The 12,566-nt window shown below is 54.2% G+C and overlaps 1 protein-coding gene and 1 long non-coding RNA gene across 2 annotated transcripts in view; one reads left to right on the forward strand and one right to left on the reverse strand.

Annotated features, from left to right (window-relative positions):
• Window positions 1-8,489, forward strand: part of LOC146421399 (uncharacterized) — a 43,751-nt gene extending 35,262 nt beyond the window's left edge. Inside the window, 3 exon segments of the mRNA XM_085047533.1 lie at window positions 4,480-4,482; window positions 6,707-6,848; window positions 6,850-8,489. Coding sequence (XP_084903659.1) covers window positions 4,480-4,482; window positions 6,707-6,848; window positions 6,850-7,311 — 607 coding nt within the window. The 3' untranslated portion in view covers window positions 7,312-8,489.
• LOC146421403 (uncharacterized) lies at window positions 608-2,128 on the reverse strand. Its single transcript, XR_014848738.1, has 2 exons — window positions 1,888-2,128; window positions 608-1,246 (listed from the first exon to the last, which is right to left on the reverse strand). It is a non-coding gene; the product is annotated as an uncharacterized LOC146421403 (long non-coding RNA).
• Window positions 8,490-12,566: the final 4,077 nt, after the last annotated feature.

Raw genomic sequence — 12,566 nt, forward strand, 5'->3', positions numbered from 1 at the left:
TGCAGGGCTGTTCCTCATGTGCTGCTTTGGCCTCGGCCAGCCCGGGGGGCACTGAGAGCGTGGGGCTTGGGCTGTGCGCTGTGCAGAGCCCGCGCCTCGCTGCCCTTGGCTGGCTGTGCTGTCACTCGGGATTGTCCCAGCGCAATTGCTGCTCGGTGCCAGCGAGCGGGGACAAGGCCGGCGCCGGTGTCGCCCCCAGGCAGGCAGGCAGGGCTTTAGTGGGGCAGCAGCGGCGCCATGGTGGGAGCGTGTGTGCGGCCCGGGAGCGGCGGCAGCGGGCGGAGCCCGGGGAGGCGGCGGCGGAGCTCGGAGAGGCTGTCCCAGCGCAGGTGGGAGCCGCGCTGCCTTGTGCCGGGGCTCGGGGCTCGCTGCGGGCGGATGGAGGGGATGCAGGGGGCGGCAGGGGGGCTGTGGCGGCTTCTTTCTCCCGTCTCCCTCCCTCCCTCCCTCCCTGGCTGTGGCGCCGTGTTGCCGCTGGCCTGAGGCTCCTGAGGGAGCGGCTGCCCGCGGTCTCCTTGCCGCTCCTTAACAACAGGAGGGGGAGAACTGTATTCTGTGGCAAATGAAAATTAATACATTTTAAACCATTTACAGCCACATGCGCTGAAGGGTGAAAAGATAGCAGACCGTATAACCCATTTAGTGAGAAATGCTGCTGATAGTTGGCATGGCGACTCAGTGAGAAAGCCAGAGGGCTCACTTGTAAATCATGGTGAGCTTCGGAGATGGTGCTTTGGTTCCTGGATCTGTCAGTCAAGCTGAGAATCACAGCCATAGCAATTAATAGCATGTTTCCAAATCTCCTCACAGAAGGCAGAGTCATTGCCTCTTAGAGTGTCTACCTTCCTCAGCCACATGGTAGTGGAAAGACAGAGTATTCAAAGTGATCAACAAATTGATAATCAACAAGAGTCTGCTAAAGGGAATTGCAAACAAGGTTGCAATCTCACTATAAGGCCTTGGCAAGTCACTTGAGACAATTTCTGGTCCACAGAATGGAGAAGGACAAAGAACTGCATGAAAACTGCAGGTGGGGTTATTGTGATGTTCAGGTGCAGGAAACATGACAGCAGAAGTGCAAAATTGTGTTTTTCTGTCCGTCCTGCTCTAGTGCACAGCATTTCTTGGTACATCATTCAAATACACGCAGTACTTTTGTAGTGCTCCCAGAACAGAGCTCTGAACAAGAATTCAAGGCAGAATCTGCTTGTCTGCAAAAAACCCAAATGTTGGTTCAATAGCTAAGCTGGGAAGAAGAGAAGGGTGGCACCTTTCAGTACAGGATAAATTGTGCTTACGAAGAAAACTCTGCTAGGAAGAGGGGGAAGGGAAGGGAAGGGAAGGGAAGGGAAGGGAAGGGAAGGGAAGGGAAGGGAAGGGAAGGGAAGGGAAGAAGGGACTTAAATGTTTTTAAGGTTTATTGGGCTAAATGTTCATGCTTTGGGGTTTCTTTGGGAGTCAATCTTTATATCTTGAAGGGGCTTTTGGCTGAATCTTGATATTGTGGGAGTTTGGGGTCTGTTTCTTTATGTTTGTGGGATATTTGGGAATCTCGGTGGTTAGTGGTTTTTACAGCCACCAAACTGCCAGAGAGTTGCAGAGCTGGAGCTGGGCAGGAGGAACCCCCAGGGCAAGGCGCTGAGCCCTTGTTTTTCCCCCAAAGCAGGATTTGTCATTGCCAAGGCGTGGCCGGATGGAGGAGGAGGAAAAGGCCTGGAGATGCAGCCGGAGCTCGGAGCTGGGGGAGAAGCCTGAGGGCAGAGAGAAAAAAGCTGCCAGGAGCTTCCTGAATGGAGGGAAAGGGGTGATGGGACCTTTAGAAGAGTTGAATTGGGTTTGATCCACCTGGAATTGGGTTTGATCCACCTGGAACTGGAATGGATTTACCTGAAATGGGGTTTTGTCGACCTGGAATTAGGTTGATTCATCCTGGAATTCGGTTGCATCCCACTGGAATTTGGTTTAACCGACCTGGAATTGGGTTGGATCCACCCGGAATTTGGTTGAGTCTCTCAGGTATTTGGTTGGTTCATCCTGCAGTTGGGTTGGGTCCAGCTGGAACTGGGTTTGATCCATCTGGAATTCAGTTGGATTTACCTCAAATTGGGTTTGATCCACCTGGAATTGGATTGGATAAAGCTGGACTTTGGTTTAATCTGCCTGGAATTTGGTTTGATCCTCCTGGAATTGGGTTGGATCCACCTGGAACTGGATTGGATTCACCTGGAATTCCGTTGGATCAACCTGGAATTGGGTTAAATCCACCTGGAATTGGGTTGAATGCCCTTGGAATTCAGTTTGATTTACCTGGAATTGGGTTTGAGCCACCTGGAGATGGATTTGATCCACCTGAGAGTGGGTTGGATTTACCTGGAATTTGGTATAATCTGCCTAGAACTGGATTTGATCCACCAGGAATTGGGTTGAGTCCACCTGGAATTGGGTTTGAATGGTGTTGGTGCTGCAGTAGAGGCTGGAATTGCCCCAGGATCCTCCTGGAATCGAGTCAGACACACCTGGAATTGGGCTGAATTCCCCTGGAAATGGACTTTTGGTTATATTCTGTCTGGATGATGGTGTGGGGCAGTGGGAATGGGGAATTGTGGGGGGTGAGAGCATAAAAATCCTGGAAAATGGGGATTTCCACCCAAAATCCTGGGAACAGAGGGGTTTGGGCACTGCCAGAGCCCCAAAATCCTGGGGAAAAGAGGAATTTGAGCATTCTGAGCCTTTCAAAATCCTGGGAAAAAGAGGATGTGGGAACTCCCAGTTCCCCAAATCCTCAGTACAGGGGGATTGGGAACTCTTAGAGCCCAAAAATTGCGAGAACAGGGTGGTTTGGGAAATCCAAGAGCCGCAGTATACTATAAAAAGAGGATATGGGAACACGCAGTTCCCTAAATCCTGTGTACAGGAGGGTTGTGGAACGCCCAGCCCCAAGAAATCCTGGGAATGGGGGGCTTTGGGAACTCCTAGAACCCCAAAATCTCGGGTACAGGGGGGTTTGGGAACTGTCAGAACCCCAAAACCGTGGGAAAAGAGGAGTTTGGCCACTGCTGACCCCGAAAATTGAAAAAAAAATGGGGAAAACCCTGAAAAAAGAGGAAGCTGGGCCAACGCCCTTCCCAGAAAAATCCCCAAAAAGGGGGATGGACCTTCTGAATCTCCCCGATCCCCTTTTGCCATGGATCCAGGACACCCCAAATGCCAACGCCGCGGCTCCAGGACCCCCCAAAGCCCACCTTGGAGCCCCCAAAGGCCAGGCAGGGTCAGCGCCAGCAGCAGCAGCAGGCAGGGGCAGCTCCGTGCTCCATCCATGGCGCCTCGGGATGTGGCGACACTGGGAAGGGTCAGTGGTGGTCACCATAGTCCATCCTAGTGCCACCATGGTCACTCCCAGTCCCTCTTATCCCATTCCCAATGTATTCCCAGACATCCATCCTCTCTCCCTGTCCCTCCCAGTGCTCCCCAATCCACTCCCCTCTCTCCCAGTGTGCCCCCAGTCCCTCCCACTCCATTCCCAGTCCCTCCCAGTGCTAGCACAGTCACTCCCAGTCCCTCTAAAGCCAATCCCAGTTCATTCCCAGTCCACTCCCAGACCTCCATCCTCTCTCCCAGCGCCGTCCCAGTACGCCCTAATCCAATCCCCTCTATCCAAGTCCTTCCCCAGTCCCACTAATCGCAATTCCTGTACATTTCCAGTCCCTCCCACTGTATTGCAAGTGACTCCCAGTGCCTCCAACGTCCCTCCCAGTTTGTCTAATGCCAATCCCAGTCCATTCCCAGTGCACTCCCAGATTTCCATACTCCATTTCAGTGCCCTGCAATGCCCCCAATTCACACCCCTCTCTCCCAGTGCCCCCCCATTCCCTCCCCCTTCATTCCCAGTCCCTCCCAGTACCACACCACCCCTCCCAGCTCTCTCCCAGCGCCCCCCCAGCTGATCCCAGTGTCTCCCCTCTCTCTCCCAGTGCCCCCCAGCGTGTCCATCTCGCTGGTGCCCTCGAGCTCCCAGCCCGAGCCCGGCCGCCTGCTGTGCTCCGTGATGGATTTCTACCCTGCGCAGGTGCAGGTGAGGTGGTTCCAGGGCCAGCAGGAGCTCTCGGAGCAAGTGATGACCACCGACCTGCTCCCCAACGGGGACTGGACCTACCAGCTGCTGGTGCTGCTGGAAACGCCCCCCCGGCGCGGGGTCACCTACACCTGCCAGGTGGAGCACGTCAGCCTGGAGCAGCCCCTGAGGCGGCACTGGGGTACGGCCAGAGCCCACAGCGCCGGGGGGAGCGGGGGAGGCACTGGGGGGGCTGGCAGGGGGATTGGGCTGTGCTGGGGGGAACTGGGAGGGAGGTGGAGTGAGGCTGGAGGGGCTGGAAGGAGATTGGGGATGGAAAAGCAAAGGCTGGAATGAGGTTGGTTGTGCTGGGAAGAGACTGGGAGGGACATTGGTGAGTCCTGGTGGGGCTGGGAAGGGACTGGGAGAGGGTTTGGGGGTCCTGGGGCGGTGGGGGGCAACTGGGACGGGTTGTGGGGTGCTGAGAGGGACGGGAGGGGCTTTGGTGTGTCCTGGGGAGGCTGGGAGTGGATTGGGAGGAGGTTTCAGGGGCTCCTGGGTGGGCTGGGGGCGACTGGGAGGGTGCTTGGAGGGGCTTGGGGTGTCAGTGAGAGGTTTCTGGGGGTCCTGAGCCCTGCTGACCCCCCAGAGATGCCGCCGGACGCTGCCCGCAGCAAGATGCTGACAGGGATCGGGGGCTTCGTGTTGGGCTTCGTCTTCCTGGCGCTGGGGCTCGGCTTCTACCTGCGCAAGAAGGTGAGGGGGGGTCCCGGGGGTCGTGTCCCCCCTGCCCCGGAGCGGCTGTGCTCCCCCCGGGGCCCCCCAGGCCGGTGTCACCCCCTTTTCTCTGCCCACAGAGCTCCTGAGCCGCCGCCGGCCGCAGCCCCTCCCCGTGGCCTCGGGCCCGGCCGGGACCCCCCGCTCTGTCCCCGCGCTGATTTTGGGGGATCGTGTGTCCCCCCAGCCCTGCTGTCACTCTGACCCCGCCCGGCTGCTCCCAGTGCTCCCAATACAGCTTCCCAGTTGGCTCCGGTCGCGTTTCTTGGGGGGCACTGGGGAGGGACTTGGGGGGACCCCGCGGTGGGGCTGTGACTGGGGGGCAGACCTGACCCCGGGATGGATCGGGAATGGGGACCCCCGTGTGTCCCCAAGTGTCACCCCGCTCTGGGGGCCTTGGGAGGCAGCTGAACCCCGACACAGCACACAGCGAACCCAAAAAAGGCGCTGAGACCTCCTGAGCCCCGAGAACCTCCAAACCCCAGAGAAAAACAGCCCCGAAAAATAGCCCCGCGAAAATGAGCCAATGGGAGAAGGCGCTGAGCGATTCTGATCCAATCCGAGCTCGCGGCGCTGATGACTCTCCAGTTCCCAGGCAGACCCGCAGCGCCCAGCGCTCCCCACCCCACCCCCACCTGCGCCCCCCCCTCGCCCCCAGCGCTTCCCGCCAGCCCAATTTGGGGAGGGGGCGCGTGGGGGGCGCCCAGGCCTGGCCCGGAGCCCAGCGCTGCCCCAGCCCGACCTGCCCCGGCTCCATCCCGGCTCCTCCCGCGGCATGCGACGGCGTGGGGAAAAGGGGGGGAAAGGGTGGGCGCTGGGCTTGGGGGAAGGGGGAGAAGGGATGGAGGAGGAGGAGGAGGGATGAGGAAGGAGCGAGAGAAAGGCCGGAGATCCGAGCGGGAGGAGGCGGGAGGAGGAAGGAGGAGGAGCCGCGGGAGGAGGAAGGAGGAGAGAGGAAGAGGAGGAACAGGAAGAGGTTGGAGAGAGGAAGAGGAGGAGCAGCAGAAGCCGCGCGCAGCTCTTTGTCTGCCGCGGCCCCGGGAGCATCGGCGCCCCGCACGCCGCAGGTGAGGGGGAGGAGGAAGTCGCCCCAAATGTCTCGTGGGTCCCCGAGCGGCGTTTTTTCTGGGCGGGTGTTTGGAGCTCGCAGCTTGCGGGATTGAGCCCCAAATCTCGTTCAGGGTCGCTGGGAGGGTTTGATTGTGCGGGGGGAACGTTTGGATGTGGCGGAAGGGCAAAGCTGAGGCGGCAGTGGGGCTTTGGGGGATATTTTGGGGGCTGCAGGTGGGCACGGCCCGGTGTCGGGGTGGGAGGGGGACATGGGGCATGGGGTCCGGCCGGGAGAGCGGTGGAGGGGAAGGGCGGGAGCCCCGGAGTGGGGTGAGCGGAGAGGGGCGATGGCGGAGCTGGGGGAGCCCCGGCAGGCTGGAGAGGGGGGAGCGTGGCTAAGGGGGAAGCCTGGGATCCCTGGAAGCGCGGAGCAGAGAATGAGGGGAGAAGGGACCCCTGGGACCCCCAAAGCCCCCAGATCATCCCTAAGCGGGACCCTGGAAAATAGGGAAGCCCGGGAGCCACGGGAGCCCCATGAGTGCAGGGAAGGGAGAGCCTGAGGAGGCCAAAGTGCAAAGAGCAGAGAGGAGGAAATGCTGATAGGGTTTTGAGGTGAATGGTGGTGGTTTGGGGATTTTATGGACACAAAAGCCTGGGAGAGTTGCAGAGCAGGAGCTGGGCAGGAGGAACCCCCAGGGCAAGGCGCTGAGCCCTTGTTTTTCCCCCAAAGCAGGATTTGTCATTGCCAAGGTGTGGCCGGATGGAGGAGGAGGAAAAGGCCCGGAGATGCAGCCGGAGCTCGGAGCTGGGGGAGAAGCCTGAGGGCAGAGAGAAGCCCCACAAGTGTGGGGAATGTGGGAAAAGCTTCATGCGGAGATCTGATCTTATCCAGCACCAGAGGATCCACACTGGGGAAAAGCCCTATGAGTGTGGGAAGTGTGGGAAGAGCTTCAGCCTGATGTCCAACCTGATGCAGCACCAGGTGATCCAGGCACCAGGTGATCCACACTGGGGAAAAGCCCTACGATTGTGCAGAATGTGGGAAGAGCTTCAGCAACTGCTCCAGCCTGATGCAGCACAAGAAGATCCACACTGGGGAAAAGCCCTACGATTGCGTGGAATGTGGGAAGAGCTTCAACCAGAACTCCCACCTGATCCGGCACAAGATGATCCACACTGGGGAGAGGCCCTATGAGTGTGGGAAGTGTGGGAAGAGGTTTCAGACCAGCTCCAATCTCCTCCTCCATGAGCGCATTCACACCCAGGAGAGGCCCTTCCGCTGCCCTGACTGTGGGAAGGGCTTCAAGCAAAACTCCACCCTCATCACCCACCGGCGCATCCACACTGGGGAAAAGCCCTATGAGTGTGGGGAGTGTGGGAAGAGCTTCTCCAGGAGCTCTCACTTGACTCAGCACGAACGGAAGCACCAGTGAGGGAAGCCCTGCGAGTGTCCCGAGTGCAGGAAGAGCTTCATTGCTGCTCCAACTCCATCCCCAGTGGGAAGATCTGCAGTGGATGATCCCCAGTGACCCCAGCTCTGCAGAGCCCTGGTGATCCGTGCTGCTGGTGATCCGTGTGGCAAAGACACCTGGCTGGTGGCTCCACACCCTCCTGGCTCCCCGTGGGCACCTGGATGAAGGCAGGGCCAGGAATGTCCATGGGAGTTCCTGGGGACATCAGAAATTGCCTGGGGAGAGCGGATTTGTTGACTTTCCACCCCAGAAAATCTCACCTTTTGTGTTCAGTTATATCATCTCTTGGCATGAGGCAACACTGGATGGCCTTGGAGGTCTTTTCCTTAGTCTCAGTGATTCCATGATTCTGATTTTCTCTCACCCAAGAGCATCTTCCACAGCTAAATGGTTCTGGGTTGGGGCAAAGACCAAGATTTTGGGGTGGAAACCTCCAAAAATGTGCTTCCCTTCCACCCAACCACGTGGATCCTCAGCGGGCACAGACATGTAAATCCTTTTCTTTCGGGTTTGGTCTTGTTTTCATTTCAATCCTTCAAAACACCTGAATTTGGGGTAAAAATGAAGATATTGAGGTGTGACATGGGTGGGACATTGGGGTCACAGCTGTTATGATCCAAACATTAAGGTTCTTTGGAAATACCTCTGCCCAAATTAAGGTGCAAACGAGACCACATGCCAGTCAGTAGTGTAGGTTTTATTTGATAGTAAATATGAGAGAAAGTGGGAGGAAAAGAGAGGAAAAGAGAAGTAGGAAAAGAGGTGAGGGGGACAGAAAGAGGGAGAAAGAAAACATCACCATCCGTGGATCCCAACGATGTCACATTGATCTTCTCCAGCTGCTCTTCTCAGTGGTGGTTTTCCCCCCAAAAAGCACAGAGTGCCAAGGGTTAATATACACTCAGGCCAGGTGACAATGTCCAGCATGTCCCCCCGGGGCAGGGGACAGTCTCTAGCAGCAGACTCTGCTTGCATCACCTGCACTGCTGTGGTGCAAGGCCTGGCATTTGGGGGTCTGTGATGGATTGTGACTCCCCTCAGCTCCTCTCACGTCAAAGTCCCGATTTGATGTCGAACTGCTCCAGCAGCGTGCGGTGGAGATTTTTGGGGGTTCTGTGCCGTTTTGGGGGATTTTTGTGTCCTTCCTGGGGTTTCTGGGTCATTTTTGGGGGGGTTCTGGGTCACCTTTTGGGGTTTCTGTCTCACTTTTGGGCGTTTGTCATGTCATTTTTGGGTTTTTTTGTATCATTTGGGGGGTTTCTGTGTTATTTTTAGGGTCTCAAGTGTCACTTTTGAGGATTTCTGTGTCACATTTGGGGATTCCTGTGTCGTTTTTTGGGGTTTCTTTGTCGTTTTTTGGGGTTCTGTGTCACTTTTTGGAATTTCTCTTCCATTTTTGGGGTTTTCTCTGCCATTTTTGGGGTCTCACTGTCCCATTGGAGGTTTCCCATCGTCACTTTTTGAGTCTCCATGTCACTTTTTGGGGTTTCTGTGTCACTTTTTCGGGGATTTTTCTGCAATTTTTGGGGTTTCAGTGTCGTTTTTTGGGGTTTCTGTGTCACTTTTTGGTGGGGTTGGGGGTTCCACAGCTGGGCAGTTTGTGTAAACCTGGCTTCTGCTGATGCCTGATGGGTTTTTGTCCTTTTTCGTTGTACTTTTATACTCTTTTTATATCCTTTTTACCCTTTCCCATTCCTGTACCTTTTACTCTCTGTATCTCAGCCCCACATGTTTATAACCCTTGTGCTCCAGCCTCGTTCAGAATTCTTTGGAGAAGACGAAACAATCTCCACAATTTCAAGAGCATGAGGCACCAGCCTTGAAAGAGCTTTATCACTGGGACATGTTTCTGTAAACTAATTTGTAACTTTTTTTTGGGGGGAGGTAATTTGAATAAGGGGGCAATGACTTCATTTGTTAGGTTTCTCATTGGGGAATTTTAGATAGGTATGTTAATCAATGAAGTCCATAAATTGCAAACCCGTGATATTGTCGCTCTCTTTCCGTTGTGGTGCACCTGGGATCCTATTAAACCAAGGGAATACCCTTTTCCTACACTGCGGGGTCTGTGCTCAATCTTTCCCAGCATTTTAGGCATCACAGTGAGCTGTGCTCTGCCCCCACCCCAAACTCAGCCAGGGATGATTCTCAGAGCAGCTGGTGGCTTTGGATTTGTGTGTGCATTCCTTTCCCTCAGCCTGAGATGAGTGAACAATAGGTTTCCCTTTATGGGATCTCAGCAGTTTGACTCTCAGTCCAAAGTCCCAGTCAGGTATCTTCAGGGAGGGTTTTTGATTGTAGCTTCTTTGTACACTTTTTGTTATAATGAGCAAAACTTTGTATCGATGTTTGAGGCATGAAATATTTCAGTGTCTGATAACAGCCATGGTGGGACACTGGGGACACAGCCAGGGTGGGACATTGGGGACACAGCCATGGTGGGACATTGGGGACACAGCCATGGTGGGACATTGGGGACACAGACAGGGTGGGACACTGGGGACACAGACAGGGAGGGCAAAGGCAGGCAGAGCTTTCCCCGTCCAAAACTGCACCCAAAAATCCCCAAATTCAGGAATTTCTCCCAGAAAAAAGCTGTCAGGAGCTTCCTGAATGGAGGGAAAGGGGCGATGGGACATTTAAAAGAGTTGAATTGGGTTTGACACCCCTGGTATTGGGTTTGGTCCTCCTGGAACTGGATTGGATTGACTGGGAATTGGGTTGGATTTACCTGGAATTTGGTTTGATCCACCTGGAACTGGATTTGGTTTACCTGGAATGGGGTTTTCTCGACCTGGAATTGGGTTTGACCCCCCTGGAATTTGTTTTGACTCACCTGGAGCTGGGTTGGATCAATCTGGAATTCAGTTTGATTTACCTGGAATTGGGTTGGATTTACATTGGATTTACCCGTAAAGATTTTGTTGTTTGGGCTGATTATACTCGGGCTGTGCTCCAAAAACAAAAGGAAACACTGGTAATTCTGGCTCTGGGCTTGGCAGGTCCCAGGGTTCTTTTGAATTATTCACTTCTGAGAGCCAAAATCTTTCCCAAGGTGTTCCACCACAATTCCCAGTGGCTCAGGGAGGAGTCACTGCCAATTTTCCTGAACAGATCAGTGATGTGAGCCAAGGATGGCCCAGCTGCTAGTGAGGAGTCACAGCCATGGAGCTGCTAAATCAGGATCCCAAAATTCACTGTGGGACAGAGCCTGAGCTCTGTGGGACACAGGTGGGACAGAAGGGTTTGGGACACCAGAGGAGCCACTGACTGAGCTCAGTCCTGTTGTACAGTGGGACAGGAAATCACCTTTGAAATTCAAAATCCTGCTGTGCTTCTGTTGGGCTCCAAAATCAGAAACACTCCAGACAATCACAAGAAGTTTATTCTAGCCCGGCTATGTTTAAAGGCAAGCCTGACTGAGAACCCAGACTGGAAACAACACAGAAAGAAATAACTTTTTTTTTTTTGTCAACAGAAGATGCATTGCAGGATTTGCACTGACCACCCTGAATGAGGTTATTTAATCTAATGCTCTGCTCTGCCATGAGTTGTTTCAGCACAGAAGGACTAAATGGTTGCTTTAACATGGACATGGCAACTGAGGGACAGAAAAGTAAAGATCTGCAGGGATTGTAAGTGTGGTTTGCCTTAGTGCACTCTGAGCAGGGAGAGCTTTGTTATCAGCAGAGTTCATGTTGATCTAACACTACAGGAAGAGCAAAACCAGCTGAAGTTTCCGTTCTGCACTGCAGAGCACAGCAGAGAGCCAAACAGGATGAAAATAATGAAATTACTTGGCTCCCAGGGCCAAAAACAGCCGCAGAGAGGAGGAGCACACATTTTTGTTTCACAGATCACTCTGCCAGTTATTAAACCACCATTCGACATGGTGCCAGAGATTGTCAGTGAACTGTGAAAAGTGTTAAATTCCAGACGGGTTCTGAGACAGGGATTTGCTCCAAAATGAGGAAGGAATAACTTTGTATCTGCAATTGGATACATTTTAAAAATTGGTATTGGGTATCTTGTAATCGACATCGGGCAGGTTTGGAGTGATGTTAGATACATTGTAATTGAAGATGGTTATATTGTAATTGAACTCGGATACACTGTAATTGCAACATCTGTCTGCTCTGGGTGTGTCATCATCCCACGGCAGAGTCCCTGTGACACTTTGGGCTGGGACTGCTCCAAAAAGACACAGAATCACACAAAAAGCGGAGACTTGATCAAGAACAGACAATAGAAATTTTCAGTTCCCCTAAAGGTGCTGGATAGAGCTTAAAGATTAGCGAGCAGAGAGATAACAGGGGATAAAGGTGTGCAAACAGGATGATAAACATAGATGAAATCAGGGCAGGAACAGAGAAAGAGAATTACAGTGAGGTTGGGCAAGTTATGCAACGAGAAGCAATTTCGAGGAAAGCTGAGCTTTCCTCAAAACATCAGTGAGTGCAATCACCAGAAACTCCTTTAGATGTCCCTCCAGGACCACAAAAGGACTCCAAACAGGAGGTGGATGGATGGAAAGGAGCACGAGGAAAGGTTTCTGAATTAGCCAGGAAGTGTTTAGTAATGAATATGCGTGATCCGGGTGGAACAAATACCCATTCGGAAGTTTTACCCCACACACTAGATTAAAGAAGAGATCCTCGGGGTTTGTTCAGCACTGATAAAGAAAAAACGGCTGCTTTCAAATGCTTCAAATTAGAAGCATTGCTAGAAAGCTCATTTTCTGGCTGATTTTGGTATCATGGTCACAGAGAGGAATCCCTGTCCTGCTCCAGCCTGGGGTCTCTCCCAGGGGACACAACCCCTCAGAAAAGGCTGCTCAGGCGGGGATCCCCACAGGCCCAAAAATCCCGAGGTTTTGCGGGGGCTTCCCACGGCCTCTCTCAGGCATCTCCTGCTCCACTCTCTGGGCTCCTGCCGGGGCTGCAGGGAGCTCTCTGCTCCATCCCGGACTCACCCACAGCGGTTCCCTGGCCTCCTGCCCGGCCCGGGACTTTCCGGAGCCATTGCGAACAGACATTTGGAAGGAAGATCCGCGGAGCGCCGCTTCCCTCAGGGAAACTCCGCCTACCGCGCAAAGCCCGCCCCTCGCTCCCATTGGCTGATTTTCCCGCCCGAACCCTGCCCCTAGAGTTCATTGGATGATTCGCCGATTAGAAAGCCCGCCCTAGCTTCGATTAGCTGATTCTGCCGCCACTCCT

This window comes from Lichenostomus cassidix, unplaced genomic scaffold, assembly GCF_008360975.1.
Source record: "Lichenostomus cassidix isolate B80296 unplaced genomic scaffold, HeHo_3.0 HiC_scaffold_33, whole genome shotgun sequence".
NCBI lineage: Eukaryota > Metazoa > Chordata > Aves > Passeriformes > Meliphagidae > Lichenostomus > Lichenostomus cassidix.